The sequence below is a fragment of the Ricinus communis genome, chromosome 4 (assembly GCF_019578655.1).
Source record: "Ricinus communis isolate WT05 ecotype wild-type chromosome 4, ASM1957865v1, whole genome shotgun sequence".
Classification (NCBI taxonomy): Eukaryota; Viridiplantae; Streptophyta; class Magnoliopsida; order Malpighiales; family Euphorbiaceae; genus Ricinus; species Ricinus communis.
The window spans coordinates 28,201,923-28,225,637 of NC_063259.1; the positions used below are offsets into that span (position 1 = coordinate 28,201,923).

General features: G+C 34.6%; 4 protein-coding genes across 4 annotated transcripts; 2 read left to right on the forward strand and 2 right to left on the reverse strand.

Annotated features, from left to right (window-relative positions):
• Positions 1-2,274: 2,274 nt before the first annotated feature.
• Positions 2,275-3,721, forward strand: LOC8269171 (NAC domain-containing protein 83). Its single transcript, XM_015725009.3, has 3 exons — positions 2,275-2,713; positions 2,883-3,175; positions 3,268-3,721. Exons 1-3 carry the CDS (start codon positions 2,530-2,532, stop codon positions 3,544-3,546), a joined length of 756 nt encoding a protein of 251 aa, XP_015580495.1. The 5' UTR covers positions 2,275-2,529; the 3' UTR covers positions 3,547-3,721.
• A 258-nt stretch (positions 3,722-3,979) lies between these two features.
• LOC8269170 lies at positions 3,980-7,129 on the forward strand. The gene is given in 4 exon segments (XM_002511075.3): positions 3,980-6,426; positions 6,529-6,632; positions 6,780-6,886; positions 6,888-7,129. Coding segments are annotated over 4 exon segments (906 nt in total). The 5' UTR covers positions 3,980-5,795; the 3' UTR covers positions 6,952-7,129.
• A 213-nt stretch (positions 7,130-7,342) lies between these two features.
• On the reverse strand, positions 7,343-15,420 carry LOC107261958. Its single transcript, XM_025158047.2, has 3 exons — positions 15,024-15,420; positions 14,726-14,936; positions 7,343-12,366 (listed from the first exon to the last, which is right to left on the reverse strand). Exons 1-3 carry the CDS (start codon positions 15,192-15,194, stop codon positions 7,610-7,612), a joined length of 5,139 nt encoding a protein of 1,712 aa, XP_025013815.2. The 5' UTR covers positions 15,195-15,420; the 3' UTR covers positions 7,343-7,609.
• Positions 15,421-16,568: 1,148 nt separating this feature from the next.
• On the reverse strand, positions 16,569-21,788 carry LOC8269169 (probable serine/threonine-protein kinase At1g54610). The gene is made up of 7 exons (XM_015724582.2): positions 21,142-21,788; positions 20,742-21,026; positions 18,753-19,070; positions 18,065-18,292; positions 17,778-17,878; positions 17,563-17,686; positions 16,569-17,094 (listed from the first exon to the last, which is right to left on the reverse strand). The coding sequence occupies exons 1-7, from the start codon at positions 21,472-21,474 to the stop codon at positions 16,747-16,749; spliced, it is 1,737 nt and encodes a 578-aa protein (XP_015580068.1). The 5' UTR covers positions 21,475-21,788; the 3' UTR covers positions 16,569-16,746.
• Between the last annotated feature and the right edge of the window lie 1,927 nt (positions 21,789-23,715).

The following is a 23,715-nucleotide window of genomic DNA, read 5'->3' on the forward strand; positions in this document are numbered from 1 at the left end:
TGCTTTAGTTTAAAGCCACAGCCAATATATATATATGTATATCCATAAAAAGCATGCAAGAAAAGCATAAGCATATACAAGAAAAGGAAAATAGGATAGAAGAAATCATGCATTTTATAACTTACTATATACTAGGCAGGTCACTTGAAATCATATTATTCACTTTCATAGGAATGGTATCAATATAGTGTGCTATGGCTCACCAAAGGGCTTTGGGTCCATAGAATTTTCTGGGTTCATAGAAAATGTAATGGTCCCCTACCTCAAAGAATTATTAGGTCTTATCTATAAATGAATTTGTTCTGAAAAAGAACATCGATCATGAATATTTGCATCTATGGCTCACTAATTAGCATTAGCAAAATTAAACAATGATCATTTTAGTGAACAGTCTAATAAATTAACGTGAAAAATATGATTATGAATCTTATGAGATTAGATCAATGTCTTGCTTAAAGCTTAATCTTGGAACCTTTAAAAAAAATAAAATTATTTACATCTCTTGGTTGGCGGCTTCCTCTAAAATCTCAGTTTTCAGGAGAATAATTCATTGCAAAAAATTCTGAAGCCTTTGGGAAGAATAACGTCTCTTTCCTGGATGCATTTTGAAGATGCCAGTGATCTTTATATGGATAAAAAGTCGGTAGACACAAAATATAATACTTATTACAAGTTCTTGACTGCCAATTGCAACTGCAAAGATTCCGTTTACATCAATTAAAACAGTTTCTTATGTCAATTTCTAGTGTTTCATTTTCATCGTAAGAATTAATGATGATGAACAGCAGCTGGAATGATCTCAGATGACTTCATTCGTACGAGCATCCATTTCCCAAAGTCTCTATTGAAATCTTGGAGTTCAAATCATTGGATATTTCATAAGTTTTATCTTAAAAATCTTATACCATTGGTGTCTCAAGAGTATATCAATATGCATAAAAAGAAATCATGCAGACGATTTATATATTTACAGAATTGCTCGGGTACCTATTTTCCTATGTCAGAGATACTATCATACCAGAAGGATTGATCGTATAATTAGTGAAACCGTAAATGTGTTAATTTTAAGATATTAAAATTAGTTTGACTTTGCGATTACGATTATTTCTTAATGGTGTATCGGTGATTTTTGTTTCCCTTTGATAGCATAAGCTGTTTGTATAAATAGGGGTTTACTCCTTTATACTAAACACATTAATCAAATTTAATAACAGCCTGCTCTGATTTTCAATCATCTTATTGTATGCCTTTTAAAAAAAATTTAGCATTTTGTCCTGGTTTTTCAATTTTCTGTCCTTGTTTTTTGCAGTTTATTAGGCTTCGATTTTTTCAGTTTACTGTCGTTGTTTTTGTTATTCTGTATCCATTTTCAGGTTTTTATTCTTTATTTTCAGTACCTTGTTATGCTTCTGTTTCTGGTTTTCTGTCTATGTTTTTTTGGTTTTGAATCTTTGTGTCTGTAGCTTCACCATCGTAGAAACTTGTGATGACTTCTGCATATGTCAAGCTACCTCTACAACTTCATATATCAAATCTGCACCAAATCACATTGATATTCTTCTCAAGAAAAGAAAACACGTATATTTATTTCAATATATTCTGCCACTTCATTACTATATATTTAGTGAATTCTGATTATTCTTTACCTTTATACCATAAATTATCTGCTCATTGTATGAGTTTTATATGTTCTGCCATGTCTGTGTTTATAATGACATATGTTTACAATATATTAGGTTAAGATGTTCTTTTGTTCTTAGGTTTAGAAAGAAATGGGGAAAACGAAATTAATGGATTTCATAGATATAACTATTAATAAAATTGTTTAGAGCAACTGAAATTAATTATTTTCCCTAAATGCGGTGATAAATACTAATACACTATATCCCTTCAAATTTTAATATTTTCCAATAAAGCATTATCTTCATTTTTCTTTTTCTTTGTATAATTAGTTTGATTTTATGTTGGATTAATTTCATGTTTTCCTTCTATTCAGAATTTTTTTCCTACTTTATGTTAAAATAGTAGTTTTTGATTAATATCAAAGTATTACATTTAGTCATTAAATAGTGATTTACAATTAAATAATAAAAGAGATATATACATTTTAAATTTTATAACGATTATATACAAAATATCTCAAAGTATTGAAAAACAATCTAATGAAATAGAATCCTATTATTTTAAAGATTACCAATAATTTAAAAGAAGGGTGACTTAGCAATCCGCTTACGCTTTTGAGTTGCAGAATCCTTTTCTTTGAATCAAATTTCTAATTTTCTTTTTGTATGTCAAACGAAGAGATTTTCTTGATTAAAATTTTCTCCACCTCAAGCCACCATTGGGATACTATGCTATAACTATAAAGAGGCCCTTTCTTTTCGTCTAAATCACACCCACCCTTCTCTCCTTCTCCTCCTTTCTGTAGTACTAGTGCCTCTCTTGTGTGCATTGTTCTTGGAGTTGGTTGCCAGAAAATTAGCTTATTTTTGGAGCTTTAAACCCAAGATCAACACACTTCAGTTCAGTATGGATCATAAGTTTAACCTTATGAGAGAGGGAATGATCAAACTACCTCCTGGCTTTCGTTTCCAGCCAACAGACGAAGAGCTTGTCTTTCAGTACCTCAAACGTAAAGTCCTTTCGTGGCCTTTGCCTGCTTCTATCATCCCTGATATCAATGTCTGCAAGTTTGATCCTTGGGACTTGCCAGGTTACTTCCACATATAATACTTCTTCGTCTTTCATTTTTTTTTTTAAATTAGAATATCTATTAATTGAGCTCCAACTTATAATCTCACAGTTCTAAACAGGACTACATTACCACTGATTCAACATACTATTTATTGATGAGTTGAGTTTTTCTTTTAAATGATTTTCAGGAAATACGGAGCAGGAGAGGTACTTCTTCAGCAACAAGGAATCCAAGTATCCAAATGGAAATAGAATCAATAGAGCAACTGCTTCTGGGTATTGGAAGGCAACTGGTTTAGAAAAACAAATCGGCTCTTCATCAAGCGGGAACCATGTAGTGGGGATGAAGAAGACTCTTGTTTTTTACAGAGGAAAATCTCCTCATGCAACTAGAACTGACTGGATCATGCATGAGTATCGCCTTGTTAGTGCAGGAACTGTAGCTTGCAATTATTACCCGCAGGCAAAGAACTCGGCCCAGGCAAGTTATAAACAACATTCATTTCTCGGTTGATATATATGTAAATTTTCCTTAATTATGCGAGTCAAATTCAAGTTTTTTGGTTTTTGCAGAACTCTCTTAATCAACTGGAGAAGTGGGTTCTCTGTCGAATATTTTTCAAGAATAGAAGTACAGAAAGAAATGGAGAGACTATTCAAACTTGTAACGACAACAAAGTAAATAATGCGGTGGTCATTCAACCTAGATTTATTGATTTTATGAAGACGGACAAGATTGTTTGGGATTCTGTTTCGTGTTCTTCATCATCTTCGAGCTCCAGTAGCATAACTGAGGTCTCTTCAAGTGGAGAAGATCATGAAGAAAGCAGTAGCAGCCGCAATTTCTTTTGAACATTAATTGTTCTGGACATTAATTTCTTCTTAATCCTTTCATGTTCGTCAGCTGTGAGTGAAGAAAATGTAATTTATACTACCATATATATTGGAGAAAAACTATATTAGTACTTTTCAAAAAAAAACGCTCTCGCATTCATATTTTACGTGCTAACTCACATTCAATATATATGTATGAAGAGATAAGTTTGGCAGCTAAATTAATTTACTCTTATTAGTTAACCATGCATGTATATATATATATATATATATATAGTTTCAAAATATAACCTTTTTCCTATCCGTCCCTAAATATTATAAAATTTTAAATTGTACTCATATATAATAAAAAATTAACATGTCATTTATAAACCAATCCGATCACATAACAAAATATAATATTTTTTATTTTTTATTTTAGTCGAAAAATTTAAATCTCTTTGAAGAAAAAAGAGCCATTAAAACTAGAAATGCAGCTATGACTGACTGAGTATTAATTACTTTTCAACCACTAGATCAGTAATAATTTAATCAATGAAATGTGATTTTTTTTTTTTGGCCCGGTCTTGATAATTTAATATAATAGTCAAGGAAAACACATATATGGAAAACAAGAAGGTTGTTCAGAGATTTTGCTGCGTTTGACTTGGCAATTTATCTGTAAGCTAAGAGGTTTAAAAAATCATTTAAAACTTTCAATGTCAAAAGAGAAAGGCAATTTATTTTCCAAAAAAGAAAAAAAAATGAGAGTGAAAAGGAAAGAAAAGAAGAATAGGGAATAGGCATATCAATCACTTTATGCAAAGAAATTTCCTTTACGCAAAGCACCAGCCACCATATCTCCAATATGAATGAAGAGTAAGACTATATTTTCTCTATTTATATATATATATGCACATGCCATTCACTACCAACTTCTTTCTTGCCTTTAAAAATCAATGCCCCGTGATCCAAGTGTTCTGGTAGGTAACCTTCTGCCTTTTTTTCTTTCTTTTTTTTTTTCTAATTTTTCCATCTCTCACTTTTCTTCGTGAAAGTCGACATTCATGAGTAGGATTAGCATAACTAAGGTGAGAAGATTTATGCTTCTTTTAGCTCTTTAAGTTGGTCTGTAAGGAAGAGTCACACTAGCGCTTAACAACATTTTATTTTGTTGGTTATGATGGTTTATATAAAATCATACACCCAGTATCTTTCTGTCTCCCTCCCTTCATTACTATATTGATTCCCAGGTCCTTAGACTCTTTTAGACCGAATGCTTTGATTCAATTCAGAAAGAAATGCTCAATCAGCACTCTAACTAAAAAATATTTTATTTTCAAGTGTTGAAATTTAAAAAAAATATATATATATCATTTCAGTATATATAAAATAGAATAAGACATGAAGATAATTTAAAAACAATTGTTGAAATGAACAAGTGAAAATAATAACTCATAGACCCGGAAATCTCAGTATAGCTGGAAACTGGAATACTGAGGGCAGAAAATCTTCGGATGATGCAAATCCAGGCATTGAATGACGAAACTAGTACTTCACAGTCCAAAAATAGCTTCTAATATGTTTAGTTGGCAGTCTAATTTTGAATCCGGACATCTTCTACATCTCTTTTGTTCTTTCTTTAAACTGGTGGAAATTTGTGGACCTCCATCACACTGTTCCTACTTAGTTTCTGGATATAACCTTTTCTTCAGATAACTGACTCATACTTGTAAAACAAAACAATGGCACGCCTCATTCGTTATCTTCAGGCTCCTGTAATAAATAAAGGGCTAACAAGTAACAACACTTCAATACCTATCCGAATTCCCAAATAGGCTCCAACACAATTGGTTCTTCTAGTAAAACAGCATTTGACTCTTTCTTTGCTATTTTTTACACAGCCAAAAATTATGTCCTTGCATAAATTTAGCAGCATTAAGCATAAATATTAATTCTTTTCCTATTTTTAATACAGAAAGAACATAATATTGGTAAAGTGGGTTAGTTAATACTTTGTCACAACTAGACAGCATGTAATATAAGATGATAATAGCTATTTATGGTGAAAAACAAGTAGAAGAAACAACAGACTGTACAAACCATTACCCGATCACTCCATGCCTGCCTTAACTACCTTTGTTTCAATCTTCTTTCATATTCTCAATTCTCATCTGCACTTTCTCTCATCATCATCTCATTCTCATTCTCATTCTCATTCTCAATATTTTGCTTTTCTCTCTCTATAACTCATTGTCTTTTCCTTGATCCTTTTCTTGAGTTCTATAATGGGTTGTGGAGGATCAAAGTTCGACTCTGAAGCTGATAAAGTACCTGTCAGAATCCGGCCTCTTCTCCGGCGGAGGTTCGAAGAGATGAGAATTCGACGTAGAACTGGACCTGCTTTGAAAAACTCACCTACAGGCCTTTCCAAGAAAGAGCTGCTTAAAGATGGTGCTTCTGACTCTGATATTGTATCCTCTCCTTCTCATGAATTTGATGGCAAAAGCATTTCTTCCCAAGAAGATAATCTCAAGGTTGCACCTCTCCTGGAATCTGATGAAACAACAATATCTAAGGATGCTGAGCATGATCACAAGGCGGTGAAGGAAGCACCAATTCTAAGGTCTACGAAGGTGGCGCCAGCTCCTGAGCCTGAGAAATTGAAAGAAGAGAAAAGTATTAAATGCAATGCTAAAGATGAAGATAAAGAGGGAACAGATGCCATGCCAACAGCAGCCATCTTCGCAGCTGTGAAAGCAATAAAAACAACAGTACATGTTGGAGATCGACAAGAAGAAGACGAGGATGAAATTGTAAGGCTCAGCAGCATAACCGCAGACAGTCTCTATCCAGGATCACCAAGTTTTAGAGTGTATTTTATTGAACCATTGCCCCATATCAAAGATGACGACGACGGTAAGTATATATACGAATATATTTCTTCGGTTTCATTATTAAATAAGAAGATTTTACTACAAATCTTCAGAATGCTCACAGTTAATGATGGTTTTGGATCAGAACTTCAGGTGCATGCAGTTGAAGACAAGAATGATGATTCGGATAAAAAATCAATTGAGGACGACTCTTCTGAGACAACTGAATCAAGGAATTCGACTAATGCGGTATGTATATAGCCTGACCTGTTGTCTTTATTTTTATTATTAGCATGAACAGTCCTCTAGAAATTTGATTAAAACCATAAAATGACTTAGCAAATTATAGAAAACAATGGATTCCAGAAAAATTATACGGATAACTCATTGCTTCAGGATTCGGAGACCAAAAAAAGGAAGAAAGCAAAGAGAGGAAGCAGATTAAGAAGGGTTTTACCCATGGGAAGAACAGGAGCTGTAAAGAATCTGCTGAATGTTAAGTCATGCTAATCCAGCATGCGCTGGCTATGACAATGCCCGTCTACTGGCAAGCAAAACAGGCGCTTAATTTTAATTTTTTTTTTTTCATTTTTCCTTTTCTTTTTTGGGTTCTAATCTCATCATTAGAGAAGTACTTCGCAGTAGGAACTTTTCTTATTATGTTAAGGGTTATATGTTCTATAATCAGACACCAGTCCATAATAATTATGCTTCCCATGTAATTTAGTCAGTGTTTAAGATGTAAATTGTTCTTCTTTAACCTTCTTTCCTTCGTGATTTTTATAACTACATGTCTACTTAGATACGTTGTATCATTGCAAATTCTCAAAACTTTACATGGATTTACTATTTGGTTCTGACAAGATCGAGGGTGCGATCTCAAGATACATGGTAGAACAGAAAGAAAATCACATAATATATGGCAAATTGGTGTTTTAGCATGTTTAATAGTTAAAAAGGAAAGACATAAAACACATTGCATGTGAGCATATTGAATATAAATGCCAGTTCCCTTGAATTGCAGTTCAGAGTAGTGCAAGACTTGATCATAGAAAAGAAACAGAACGCAGCAGTCATTTATATACAAAAAGACTATGCTCCCATAGGCAGAGCACTAAGTATTACATATTTTAAACCCATAGCACTTACCATCAAACATGCATAAACACAGTAGCGGGGGGGAAAAGTAAAGTTTACATACAACTAGCAATCAGTTCAGCATAGACCTAGGGAGAGGGGAATGCAGCAGACAAGAACTCCTCATCCTCCACGAAAACTTGCAGATTTTTGGATTTCATCAAAAATTCAACTGCTTCTTCATCAAAATTCAGCACGAAAGCCAACCTAATCAACTCAGAAAGCGCACGTATGTGACTTTCTTTCTCCCATAACACTCCCTCAGCTATTGCCTCAGAGAAATATGTTGCATATTCAACGAGATTTCTCTGTCCACCGGCTCTATTCGTCTTCTGTGTGAAAAGCTTAGAACTCTCTTTGTCCCAGCGTAGCATTCGTTCAGTTCTTACTTTCACGATCTCACCAGATGAGAGTGATAAACTGTAGCTTACTTCAATTCGCTCCACTGTCTCCAACAGAGTGAGGTGGAGGAGGCACTTTACAGCTTCATGCCTTGTTTTTGGTTCCATTTTAAGAGAAGGATCAGCTAGAAAGCCCAAAATGAGTCTAACCAGCCCTTTCCCAATCCCAATTTCGTTTGCACTCGCCTGCTTAAGCTCTATACTATCTTCTAAAGAGAGTTCTTCCATCTGCACTGATTCAGAGATTGTGCGAACCCCGATTTTCCTGTACACTTCAAGCAACATACTCCGAGGCAAAGAAGGGGCGCTTGGCTGAGGATACCAGACAAATATAGAGCGGGTTGAACACTTCTCAAAGAGGTCTTTCAGTTGAAGGTCATCCGCTATAAAAACATCGCACTTGTCGGACATCAATATTTCACCAGAGCCTGAAAGAACGGGAAGTTTTGCCAAGTCATCGGCCAGAATTTTTTCTACTTTTGAGCTCTTTTGCTTAATAACCCACCCCCAGAATGCACAACATGCAGCATGCGTCAATTGGTGTCCTGTGTTTTCCCAAGTCTTCCAAAGCTTGCAGTAATCATCGATTGAAGGATTGCTTTTGACGCCAAATTCGCTGGAAAAGAAATTGAGCAACCTCGGCTGATAGTGTTTCTCTAGAACATTCAACAGCAAGCCAAAGAGATTATCCTTGTCATGTAGAGCACATGCTCCTGGATTAACCCACTTTCCATCTTCATTTCCAAATGGAATCCAAATCAAGTCAGTTGTTGTACTTCCAGGCTTCCACTTGTATTGAATCAAAAATTCATATATTCGTAGTATGGTGGCAAATTCAGAATGAGAAACTAGGTGACTGGCGAGCAATGAGCATCCCTTTTCTAATTCAACAATGACTCCTATAGCACTGAGTTCTCTTTTGTATGATGTAATTATAGAACCATAAAATCCATCATCAATGAAAGGTCCATCAGTCTGCTTCACATGGGATCCCCAATTCGAATCGAACAAGCAGCACATGTCTGGAGCCGCATAACCTGCATTGGTCCTCAACCATTTTTTAGAAGCCTTTTTCAGAAAAACCTGCGGAAGAGATGAATCCTTTTGCAAGAAAATCCGGATAAATTCGAGCAATGAGAACACATTCGCAGGAGTTATGCTTCTGGGATCCTGGGGAAAACAAAGACCATCAACCACGAACTTCAAGCCATCTGTAAAACTAGTAACCACCCCCAAACTCTTTAGTTCCTTTCTATATTCATATATCTCCTTCCCATAACAAGTGTCACTATCATCAATAAGAGGAAGCAGAGTAATTGGAGAGATTGACTCCCAATCAGGCCCAAACAGGATGCAGTCTTGCGGAGATCTATAATAACCAAGCCTAGTCTTTAACCATTTTGCTTCACGGATGCAGCTCGTCAGATCTGGAGGAAGTTTTTGAGGAGACCCCTTTAGCTGTCTGTAGCATGCCAGGAAAGAAAGAACATTATTCTTGGTAATGGAATGTAATGATGCCTGCTGCTTAAAAGTGAGCGCAAAGACTTTAGCAGCCTCCTCCAAGTCTACTATTACTCCCAGCTGCTTCAACTCCTTTCTAAAAGAAATGATGTTGCTTCCATAGAAACTATCAAGAATGAATGGAAAACCACCGAAAATCTCTAGAAGGCAACCCCATTCAGGATCAAACAAAAAGCATTCACCTGGACGCTTATAACCAAAGTCAGTCTTCAGACATTTTGCACTTTTACAAGCATTAACCAGTTTTTCAGCAGATTGAATATGGCGAATGCAATCCAATACCAAATAAAGAGTTTCAGCTGTAAGATTGTTCAACATCGAAGGGTTCAGAAAGTCCACAACCACCTGGTGATTTTCACAGAAGCCAATGGTGACGCCAAGGAGCTGAAGTTCTGTCTGGAAATAAAGAATTTCATCGCCATAATATTGTTGATCAATGAAGGGGATGTCACTTATTTGCTTAGCACTTGCCCACTCCTGATTGTACAAAACAGATCCAACCGGAGATCGGCTACCACGGGATGTGTGCAGCCATCTTCCATCCTTAACGCTGCAAATAAAACCACTTGGAGAAAGCAAATTTTTCCTCAAAAACCTAATAAAATTGAGCATTGCAATCACATGGCTTTTGCTTAAGGTAGATGAAGTAGCAAGAGACATGAGTCGCTTCCCAATAAATTCACACGCTTCTCTATATTCAAACATGACTCCAATTGATTTTAGCTCCTCCCTGTACTTATAAATTTCATCACCGTAGAAGCTCTTATCAATTAATGGAATGTCCACAAGTACAGATCCATGCTGCATAATGCTTCCCCAGTCGGAATTTCCCGAGGTGAGTAGGAATGACTGAGATGGTGGTCTGTGACCAGGAAAGCCATTCATGGTAATTCTCAGCCAGCTACCATTCTTTATGCAAGATAAAAACTTGTCTGGAATGCCATTGCCCTTATTGTTCAGATAGCGAATCCATTCCAACAGCAAGAACGCATTCTGCTTCGTAAGTGTTGCAGACACCGCTGGGATTCCAGCATCGGGAGGAGATATATGAGGAATATCAACAGCACGAAGACGAGCTTTCAGAAATAGTATAAGCTGCTTTCCAGTCATGCTTTGACCAGCATAACATGCAGGACGTGAGTAGTCTTCTCCCAACTCAATATAGCCATCTTCTCTCCAGGGATTTGAACCAATTAACCGCACCCATTCACTTTCATTAGCTGGTACAAGAACTGCACTCCTCCTCGTTCTCACATTCCCATAGTTGTCCACAAGAGGCACAACATCACGTAGATTGTTAATCTGTGAATCTGATAGATACTGGCGAGAGAAGGAATGATATAAGAAGTGAACATAGGCAATGGCGAGTTTTCGGTCAGCACTGACATGATTAGTGAGTACGGTTGCATACTCGTACACACTGCAAGCAGTGAGTTTGACATGGTTTATAAGCCAATCCCACACTACTTGTTTTTTGGAACATGACCTGATAGTTTGTTGTGTACCTAGAGGCACAAAAAACCATTTCGCAGCGCATCTGAATTCTTTATTCCAATCAATCAACCATGAGGCATGAGTCAATGCATTGGCAAAGCACAGCGACAATACACCCCTTGTTGACTCGCTAATAGTGGCCAAATGCACACTCCCATCAAGACCTACATATTCTATAAGTGGAATTCTCAAAATCTCGGTATTCTGAAACTTAGATTGCCAATTGTCAGCCAAAAAAATGAGAAGTTCCAGATAGGTTTCGTCTGAGACTCCCATTACAAGATTAGAGCCCTGAATGCACTTTGCATACCATTCATTGTTCACTGATCCCACTCCCAGGAAATTCAGTATTTGATCATATTCCGGTTTGTCAAATGAAGAACTCAGAATATAAGAACCATGGGATGAGAGATTATGCAAGCTCACTCCTTGATTCCTTGCCTTCTTCAGTATATTCCAAAATTCAGGCATTATTCGGCGAACTTCACATGGCTTATGAAAGAATTTCTGCACCGTGTATGACTCACTTGGGAGAATATTTTCCGCAGCCAGTTTTGTTTTGATTGATTCTCTGACAACATTCAACTTTGGATAGGGAGAGCCGCTGAGTGGCAGGAACTCAAACATTCGAGGCAAACTAGATAGCGGTGCATCTTCTGTACTTTTTACCAGCGAGATTAATGCATTGACAAAAGCACAGGGCACGCAGTCAAGAATCCCTTGATTCCATGTGTTGTCCAACAATATCGTTTCTCTTGATGATGCCAGAATAAAATCTGCTTGAATTATGAATGGGAAATTTGTAACCATCTCTGTAGGAAGGAATGCATAAACTCCAGGTGAGCTGGTTCCTCGATGCAGACGCTCTGCATTAGGAAAAGCCAAACTAACCAACCAATCCTCCACATCCATTCTCCTCTCAACTCTGTTTTCCTGTCTAACAGGAAACTTCTGCCTCCAGATATGGTAGCTGCATTCTGCCCTGGAGCTATCACCATTTTCCTCTGCAGACAGGTGGAGTGTGTAGGATTCGGCATCAATATTCTTCCTTGTCACGAAATTGGTCTCTTTTGTAATAGCTATTGCACTAACAGTATTGAGTCTTGGATCTTCATTATCCTCCCTGACAGAGAGGCACTTTATCTTCGACAGGAATAGCAGTACTTCTGGATGGATGCTCGAAAGTTGCTGCTTTACAGGTCCCATCTTGTCAGGCTTCAAAGGCAAGACAATGGTGGTAGTAGGTAAAGAGCACCTGGAACCATATATTTGCTTTATGTCAGAAAGAGATGGGCTATCCTCAACCCATTCAGGAACTATGTAGCCAAGCTTGCAGTCTGGAGAAGGCTTTTCACTGAATCGTATCTGATAACCATTACTGAATATGCAGGGTTGTGCACTAACGAGAAACACACTCTTGAACCCAATTCCTGTAGATCAACCAACAACAAGGTCTCTTAGAAGAACTTCTTGAGATATATCTCATGGCATTTCTTCAAACCCGAATGACCAAGGAGGCAAAAATTGTGAAAATAAAAACAAAAAGAGAAAATGATAACAATTATTATATCTCCCTAACTGGTCATCAAATAAAACTATAAACTAACATGCACTATATGAAAAATGAATAGTATTTCTTTTAAATTAAAATCAGATGCAAGTCAGTAAGATCGACTATGCTTAATAAATGAACAAATTACTCTTGCAGTGGCATATGTGGAATCAAGCATGAAACTTGACCAGGCGTATTTTTGGAATGAAAAGTGTCATACAGGTTGGATATATCTGAAAAGTCTAAAAATGCAAGAATTCAGTCCAATTGAATTGTATTTGGAGATCATAGTGGTTACAATTCCATTCTTTTATCTTCACAAAAACAATTCTTTAATTTCTTTGTCAAAAAAGAAACATTGAAATCAAGAAAGAAATTATGCAATTTTGGAAGAATTCAATTCAATTGTACCGTTGCCCATGAGCATTACCAAATAAGACAGGTTAAGGTGATGTTTAATATTTCAGCACTTATTACTTTTATCCCTTTTATAACCTAATTTATCGTTTAAATTTAAATTTTTTATTATTTATTACTTTTTAAATGGTTTGACAGCATAATATAATCTATCTTAACATAGTGTTTTGTTAAAATCCATAAAATTTATAGAATTCATTTGTGAATTTAAAATTTATGTGATTTAAATGGAGTAAAAGTTAATTTACATTATATTTAGTTGAAACCTATAAATTTATAAAATTCATTTGCAAATCAAAAGTTTATATATTTTGAAATAAAGTGAAAGTAATTTAGAATTCTAAGTATTCAAATTTATGTGGAATTAGTTATAATTAATCTAAATTCTATGAAAATCCGTAAAATTTGTAAATGAATTCCATATTAATTTGTTAACATACTGTATAACACCAAAATATCTCTTTCAACTTTTTCATTTTTATTTTACTTTCTTTCTCATGTATTTTTTTCAAATGAAATAAATTTTTAACAGATTTCAATCAAACATAATATTAGTATTCTACGTAATTAAATTTGTATGAAATTAATTATAGTTAAACTAAATTCTAATAAAATAGATAGAATTTTCAAATAAATTCCACATTAGTGAGTCAATATATTTCATAACACAAAATATTTTTTTCAAATTTATTATTTTTATTTTATCTTCTCTCTTATCTCTTTTTTTTTTAAATAAAATAAATTTTTTTATGAATTTAAATCAAACATAGTATAAAAATTTCATTTAAGTCAAAATAGTTAGTTTAGCACATACATTATCATTATTAGTATTATTATCATCATCATTATTATAATAATAATAATAATTTATTATTATTATTATTGCTATTGTTATTACTATTAGTACTACTATTATTATTATTACTATAATTATTACTATTATTATTATTATTATAAGTTTTTGATAAGTAACGGCTTACTTTCAAAAAATTTTAGTGTTATGCAACGGTGAAATATAAGTGTCCTTTATGAAAAATACTGCAGTTGTTAGTTACCATAAAAGTATATATATATATTATATGGGAGTGGGATTCAATGGATACTAAAACTGTAGAAGAAATTAATATAAAAGATATAAAGTTATCATATGACCGACGCTATTCTTAAATTATTGTTCACTTTTATACTCTTAATCTATATATCTTTTAAAAAAATTAAATATAATAGTCTAAACAACTCAAGTTTTTATAAAATTTAACTATTTTAATTAATTTTTAAAAAATTATCAATTTAGTCAATTGAATACAATTTTAGCCTAATTGAGTTATTTGTCAAAATTAAACAATGCGAGCAATGACATTGATACCAATTAGAAAATGAAAAATCTAAATTGATGAGTCTTAATATCACATTATTTATACGCGTTACTTAATTTTGAGTTACCATTTCTTAAATTGCATTCCCGTTATTACTCATATTTTTTAATTTTGATTAGTAACTCAATTTGACTAAAATTGTGCTAAATCGTGACTAAATTGATAATTTTTTAAGAATTTACCAAAACAGCAAACTAATACAAAAGTTTAAATTTTTTTATTATTAGGCTAAAATTTTGAATATATAATAAATGACTTTTAGTAATTAAAATTAACAAAAAAATTGATTATATTTAATATTTAAGGATTTTAATATTATGATACTGAATATTTTTAATATTTTGCCGCTTATTCGATTTTATGAAACGAAATATGCATAGGTTAAGCTATTCATTTCGGTGAAGAAAAATAAAGAAATAAATTGAGTAAGAAAAAAGAGTACACCTTTCTCCCCGATATAACCGCGTTTGCGGTTGCCTTTCTTAGTGGAATTTCCAACGCTGCAAATGGAGTCGATGTTCTTAGGAGTAAAACCCATCTCGTTATTGAAAATGAGCAAAGTGGCAGATGCACCAGTAGCAGTTATATCACGAGATGTTATGACAAACTCAAGCGAAGGATCCACCCCTGCCGGGTATTCATTGTCTTCTGCATTCTGTTTTAGCTAAACTTCAGAAAACAAATCATAGCTACTAATACTATTACTAACATATCATCACGGAAAAGAGGGAAAAAAAGGAACCTGGATGAGTTCCATGAGAAAGTGAACATCCTTGGCATAGAGTTCAGCAGAGAGATACTCAACAGCCTTGTCAAGCATGGAAGCCAGTGGATTCTCTTGTCCGCCGATGGAAAACGTCGTTTTCCTAAGATGCTCTATATGATCTCGGGGACTGTTACTACTAGTCGCCATTGCAAAACTAAACAAAGAAACAGAGAGTGAGAGAGAGAAAAAGAAAATAAACAAGTCTCAAGAGTGAAATAAGAAGCAGTGTCGTGACTAGTGAGTGTGTAGTGAAGTTAAGGGGCGAGAGACAACTTCATGGGGAAGGTAACTTCGTGGAGAAGGAGTAGAAAAGCAAAAGACAAAAAAAAAAGGAGAATGTGAATGGCAAAAGAAAAGGATTTGGGGTGTTGACGTTGACGATGATTAATTATTGAAAAAGTAGTCTGGAGCATCAACAAGGAAAGAAATGGTACAGCAAGTTCTTTTTTTATTTAACTAATTTTGAGTGTCCACCAGAAATTAAGATTTTTAAAGAAATTTTTTTATTACCGATTAAATTTTTATCCGACATAATTTAAATTAATCTTAAAATATATATATATATATATAGTAAAAGCCATGGCCTAGGACATAGTACATAGTAACCGCCAAACTGACTATCAGTCCATTTTCTTGGCTCAGTTTCCGTCTATTTGTGTTCATCCGCCACGCTTTCTCCGTCTCTTCTTCAATTTTTATGTTATAAGAAGAGTTTTATCTTTGGATTAAGATACTTCATATTTTACAATTTTTATTATTAAATTTAATTAAATATCTAAAGTTTTATCGAAAAATTAATTTAAACTTCATATAATATATAGTTTTTTATCAAATAATAAAATGTTAACTATTAAATTTAAATTTAATGATTAAAATTATAATAATATAACCTATCATGATTTATATCAATCTTTATCTTTTAGACTAGTTTTAACATCTTAAATGTGAGAAATAAATAAAGATTAATTTAGTATATAAATATTCATAAATATCATTTGTTCAAATACATTTTAAAAGGAAGAAATATTAAAAATAACATATTAAGAAAACTAATAAATCAAGTTTTTAAAATAAAGAAAACATTTCCTAAAAAAAAGAAAAAAAAATAGATGTCAATTGGACAGGTTCGCTTGATGATCCAGTCAATTTTATAGATGTACCGCCCAGCCTGATCAACCCCTAAAAAAACCTGCCTAAGCCCGACCCTTGTCATCAGGTCAAGCCACGACGTCTCTAATGTCAATTTCTGCATGTTCTGTAATCTGTGTAATCTTAGTTAAAAGAACTGCAAGAGCAGCTGATTTCATCGCCTAAAGCAAGGAAGATCAATACCCAGCCTGTTTCCTGGATGTTTGGTCCTCCTCAAGCTTAGCTTCTATTTTGTAATCTGATTCTTCTTTGTCTATTTAATGAATTTGCTCTTGATCAAAAAATAAAAACAAAAAACTTTCATTCTCAATTGAGGAAGCACACTCAGCTTCCGAAAAACCAAAAGAAAAAGAAAAAAAAAAAAAAAAGAACTGTACAAGAAAAGTGGAATTACACTTGCAGTATACACTAACACTGGGGCCTCTATTGTGCGGATTATACACCGAGTATTTATATAATGGGTATAATAAATGAGAACAATAATTAAATAAGTAAAAGAAAAAAGAAACAAAAAGCATTGAAGCCCCTAGTAGCTCCTCACTTTCGTACTCTACCTCCGGCTGCCAAAAACCTCAGATTTTCCCTTGAATAATAGATCCAATGACAGTCCTACTGATGACGGATTAAATGGGCGGATAAATTTTCGAGATGGAGCCATTTGGGGATCTTCTTTATTAGTTTTCCTTCTTCTGGAGGGGCCCCCAATGGCTTCTGCACTTTTAATAGATGATGACTTCGAATCGAATATGGAAGAGTTAAAAGAAGTATCAGTTGCACCAAATGATACAGGGCCTTTTTGCGATGCATCTATAGGATGTCCAACTGCTGCATCCTGATGAGGAGGTGGAAATTTCTCACTCTTGCTCTTGGCATTTCCTTGTGTCATGACTCTCCATCTCTGAAAATATTGGGGGAAAAGGAACATCAAGCCAAAGGTTACATTGGATATCGCAAGGTAGAGTAGAAATGTAATGCCATGCGACACCTATAGATAATGATGCAGGGATAGACCTAACCAGTTGACAACTCTACATATCCTACTATAATCAGGTTAAAAATTAGTTTGGCTAGATGATTAAGACCCTCCAAGTCTCTGACTGAACCCCTGGTGAAAGAGAAGCAACTTGACAGAGCCCGAAGAGTACAGGATGATTGTCAAAGAACCTTAACAGAGGCATCCCCATTGTTGCCACATAACTTCAAATCCTAAAGACCACTAATTTCAACAGACCAATCCTTGCACTGTTAGAAAAATGTAGATGACAATATTACTCCAATCATGTTCAGTTACTATCTAGTGCAATAAATAACCAAATTGAGAAGCAGATAGTTTATCAGGTAACTAAAACAAAAATCTTCTACATACGTCTACGTTTGATGGAATTTCTGCATTGGCTTCTGGAACCGGAATCGCCCTGCCAACCCGATCTCGAATTTTAACTCTTCTAGCACCATCAACAGCATTTGACTTTCCACCAAGGCCTTTTTGCCTGAGAGGTAAATTATCACATTAAGAGTATCAGCAAGTAGTCGAGAACATTCCAAAACAAATAAAGTAGGCATGAAGAAGAATAAATAAACCTTCTTGCTTCCTCTTCTCTCAACTTCACATCCATTTCTTTGCTAGGAGGATACTTGGGTAAACTTGATGGCTCACAAGCACGAGGTTCAGTATTAAAGAACTGAAGTCAGAAAACCAATTACATGATTACACTCAGAAATTGTATTGAATTTCATTTGACATGCTGGTTTGGCAACAAAACTGAGTTGAAAGCATGTCATGGTTCCTTTACTTTTTCCAATTTTTGTACAATATTAAGCCATCCTCAGATTTATGTACAAGGTTTTTATTGGTCAACATCACTTACTTCACTATTTAGAGCTGTAGTGGCAGTTCCACGATTATCAGGATCAATTGAAAGAAGAGTTTCTACTAAAGGCAGAGAAGCAGGTGGAAAATCTTTGAAGGTTTCTGCTATACAGCGTTTGTACGGCTGCTGAGGTTTGAAAAGGGTTGCATTAGGCAGTTTTGATTTCTTCCAGTACTCCTCTGATGGGGAACCACATAACTTAAATATCTTGTGCAGTTGTTCAACCTAAGCAAAAAATAAAACAAATGAGAAACAAGTCAATGGAACTTGCTGACTGTTAGACAGAACAAGAAAGACTGTAATAGCAGGAATAGAAAGACAAACAGGACAATGCTGCCAAATCAGATTCAAAGCAATATAAATTTTAAAAATCAATAGGTAAACAACTTCATGCACCTATCATGATAAGGAGATGATTCCATTACATGAATGATTGGAGACTTTAATTTTGTTGCCTCGACACGGGTCTCCCTGTCAATCAAAATGTATTCTAGCAGACTAACATGAGATCTAACAACCATTTCCGAAAGCAGATTAGTCAGATTAAAGACAATGTGCACTCAGACTAATATTGCAAAAGGACTGTAGCAGTATCAGTAGCAGCAGCAGCAGCAGCAGCATTTCAGCAGAAGAAATAAATCTGTACAGAAATAATTTAACCTGATCAGCACAACCAGAACAGTACCTCTGTCCGTCCTGGCATTATTGGCTTCCCAGCAAGTAGTTCTGCCAAAATGCAGCCCGCACTCCAAAGGTCAACACCAACACTGTAATAAGTGGCCCCGAGAAGAAGCTCGGGAGGACGGTACCAGAGGGTAACAACTCGACTAGTCATCGGAACTTTTCTCTCAGGATCAAAGAAAGTTGCCAGTCCAAAGTCAGCAATTTTCAGAACTCCTTCATTATCAATAAGCAGATTGGAACCCTTGATATCGCGGTGCAAGACACCTCGTTTGTGACAATGCTCGAGGCCAGCTAGCAATTGCTTGACATAGCATTTGATCTGCAAAGGAGAACAAATTGAAAAATATAATCAGTCAGCCAAATAGACCTATTCTTGATTATGTCAAAAACTCGAGAGCAGATAATTACTAAATCAAAACAGGTAAAGTACCATTTAAAGAACTAATATTAAAACATTTACTTACATTTAGCAATATACTGTTCAAGGTATAGGATGCTTGCAAATTCCAAAGGCAATATACCAAAAGAAATAATTACATATATGCAGTTCAATCAATGTTTTTATATTTGGACAGAAACGAAGGATTTTAGAGGTAACGTGCTATACAGGAAATAGACTTCTACTTAGAAATATATCAGCTCAAACAAGCATCAAACTTATCATTACTTGTGCTGTGTCACATTGCTCTCTAATTCCATTATTGATCTGAAGAAGATGTTCTTTTCTTGGAAAAAGAGATCAAATTATAGGCAGCTAACTTGTAAGAAACAGATAGTTATATGTGCTGATCACTTAATTTGTGTAAACAAAAGCCATTTTCAAGTTTCTTTGTGCTACTTCTAAAGAGTTTCTTAGCTTGAACTCAACTAAGCCTTAAGAAGCAGAAAGCTGTCACATTTTGTCCACAAGTAACTAAAATGCTTCTAGCTTTAAAACCAAAAAAAGTAAAATAGAAAAGACAAACTAACTTGACTGAGAAAGAATATATCCCATATCATTATTTGCTAAAATCAAAAACAAAAAGAGAGAAGAAATTGACAACCTTCTTTTGACAATAAAAGAAAATAATTAACTCTGAACTAAAATCAAGCTCAAGCATGTAATCACTACCTGGGATAGATGGCAAAATGGAAGACTGTTACAGGTATTCTGGAGTTCTAGATGAAATCAATAACATAATTTGCATTCAAGGGTTCTGTATTAATATTCTTAATATTGCACTCTGAATGACAATTAGATGGAGCTGAAAGCTTATGTTTTCTATTCTATTCAACTTGCAAAAATATAAAAAATGTTTTCTATTCCATCCAACAAATAAAAAAACACTTCAACAGGATTAACAAAAATGTGGTATATAAACAGAGAGAATAGCATAAAGTTCTTTTCAAAAATCAATAAAATTGAAGTTAACCTCTTTATCTTTCTATGCATATTCATATAAAAAGTCGACTTGAAAAAGGCAGAAGGAGAGAGAGAAGGCACATTTTTTAAATATACAATTAGAAACTATATGATGAGGAGACAAAAAGGGAGTGTCCCTAGTGACTATGAATCCACATGTTATGACATAAGCTATGAAATTTCGACGAATTTTCAAGCCCAAAAAATTACAGAACATCATATACACATATGAAAGTTCCACAGATCATAGTAACACAAACTACTAGGCATGGGACCCCATAACTGTGGAGAGGTCTTTGTACTAATACCAAAGCTCTTCAACAAGAGAAACAAAAAAAGACAAACATAGCCTTCGCCATAGTCTAGAAAGACCTAGTTGGGAAAACAAAGAGTAAAATGCAAAACATCCAAAAGCTAAAAACAACCTTGAAACCACATACCCAAAGCCTTCCACACCACCAAACTAACATTCCCCACAATACAATAGAAAAATCTACTTCACTCAACAAACACAAATTAAATCAAAACTACCAACAAAAAATATTTTTGAAAAGAAAAGGACACCTGTAGTATTCATCAAGGATATACCTGAGCCTCATTAAACTTGACTCCTTGGCATGCTGCGAGTCCAGCGAGATCATGATCCATATACTCAAACACCAAATAAAGACTGCAAGACATTCTTGAAGTAACCAAACCTTCAAGCTTAAGCACATTGGGATGATCTAATCTTCTCAAGACAAGAATCTCTCTCGCCATAAATTTAACACTCTCTGGCTCTAAATTATCGAACCTTACTTTCTTTAAAGCAACAATCTTTCCTGTTATCAGATCCCTTGCTTTATATACATTGCTATATGTACCTTGGCCAATCTAATCATCAAAACACATAACAATAATAATTATCACTATTAATAAATTAAGAACAAAACTTGCCACGTAATATTAAATGCCACATTAATTTAATAAAATTATTAAATTTGTTTACTTTATCAAGCTTCTCGAAAGTGTTAGCTCGGCGAGGAGTCCAATCACCGATGGCGTCACCGGCTACCGCCATTAACCACGACGGCCAACCTTGCTGGTACCCAAGAACAGGTTCCGGCGGTCGTGGTCGCCGTCTCTCCGCCGTCAAAACATCCGTATGAAAATCACCGGCGTTTCTAGCCTTCTGCCTCTCTTTTTTATTCCTAGTAACAGCATTAACAGCCCCGGTAACGGTAGCAGAAGTATCGCCGGAGCTCCGGCCTCGGTTAGGAGATCCAACAGCACGGCTCCGACGGTCGCCGGCGGTGGTGGTCTTGCCGATAACGCAACCCATTTTGTAAAAGAAACGCTTAAACGCTACGTATACATGAGAGCAGTGAAAATGAGTTGTATCCCGGATGCCGGCAAACCGCTTCAAGCTTCTTTAGAAAACGTCATCGTATCCATTGATAGAGAGATAGAGGATAGCTTGCTGCCTAACAGAGAACACACGAAATAAATATATAAGTTGCTAGGATTTTTAGACTCTTATATTTTAGTGGGCAGGTATTCTAGAGAGAGAAAAATAGATATGTTTTTAGTTCTAGTTCTAGAGAGAGAGAAAGTCTAGTTGAGCCCGCGAAGCAATGCAATGCAGGGTAAGCTTAGTCTCGTCGTTGAGTGAGTCACTATGGATAGTGAGCGAGTTTTTAGATTTTATTAAATAAGCCATGGAGTTTTTGAATATTAACAGAATTACCACGGCGATGAGCTGTCACGTGTCAGGGTTGGAGGTGGACAACAGGACAAGGGTCTCTTTTGTTTCTTTCTTTTTAATTTGCAGAGTATTATTATTATAGAATTAAATTGTTTACAAGTGACGTCAATGGCTGCAATAGTTATAAAGTCAAACGAGGAGTTAGGAAGAAAAAGAGAAGAGGAAAAAGGGCAAAAAAACTACATAAAAAGTTACTTTTGGGATTAAGAATCAAAGGACGCTGCCCTTTCCCTCTATTTTCCAGATGGATATAAGAGGGTAGGGTCGTTGCAAAGTCTTTCAGGCACCATTTGGTCTGCCCTTAAAGTAGTGTACAATTTGGAGGCACTCTTATGGCAATGGCATCTTCTCCTCCTACTATGTAATCTTGCGGGCTGCATTCAAATATGCATATTGATTGCTCCAATTGAATCTGGATTTAAGGAGCTTGTGCACACTCAATACCTCATTATTTAACAAGTTAAATTAACACATTAGTTACTTAAGAGGAATCAAATTAAATTGGATGATGGTCTTTATTGCATTTTTAAAATCTAAAAGAAGTGCTGATGCATTAAAAATTTGTGGGTTTTAAATGAGCAGGAAAAGGCATCCATTCCCTTTTATGTGTGTGTGTTGTTTTATTGTACATAACTAACATGCACTGTGGTCATACCATTGGCATTAAATTACATGTCTAGAAGTTTTACTGGCTATTTAAGGGACCACTGTGTTTTTTAGTCAAAATTTCGAGCCAATACAAAAACATTTTATCAGAGCAGAGAGACATCAGAACCAAATTCACCTACCATGCCCTTCTCATTTAAATCACCTAACTCTCATTTATTTGTATACTCTTATATTTTCCCATCTAGATTATTGTTTACCGATTATTTAGTAACATAATAAATTTCAATTTCTTTTTAGATTAATGAATTGTTATTTCCACAGTCTACTATTTGTGAATGTAAGTAGCGGTTACTAATTAACCCCGATTATATAAACACATGCACAAAAAGAGAAGGAAAATGCTCGTAAATTTGGAGCTGGATTGAGGTGAGACCAATATATTTGCTGAAGATATATAATTAAGCGGATCTACAGGAATCTCAATGCAACGCACATGCGCACGTAACTTAAATAATATAATGTACTTTACCAACCAAAAAATAATTATTAATTAAAAGTCTTGATGATAAGTTTTTGCCAACATAATTAATTACAATAGAATATGCCAGCCTCTCATTCTTACCAACGAATAAGTGCTTTTAAAGTTCAAATGTTTTGATCCTTTTCTGAGGAATCCAATAATTAACTAATGCAAGCAAATCATTCTTTATGGATTAGAGTATGATCGACCAATAACTTTATAATTGGATGCTTATTTATAAATTCAATTTCCATCACTATCTGCTACGGCATTAATCAATTAATTTTAATTGCATTTGAATTCTTTTTTCTTATTTAGCTTCATTCATATTTTATAAAAAAAAAAAAAGTTATAATTTTATTTGAATGAAATGTCATTTTTCTAAAGGCGTCTTGGACCAAACTTAAATTTTAGAATAAAAATCTAAATCACAACTCATTTTAGGAAAAGAAAAAAGAAAAAGTATGTAAATTTTACAATGGGGCATATTTGTATTTTGTGCAAAAAGCAAGGTTGGTAATCAAACCAAAAAATACAAGAAAAAAAAAAAGAGATTTAATAAAATGGAGTCCTAAGGTGGAGGAGAGAAATGAAGAATTGACCATTAAATTTAATATAAAACGAAGCTAATGCAGAAAAAAGAAAAAACTGGAAAGAGAAGAAGAAGGTGACTTGAAAGAATGAAGAGT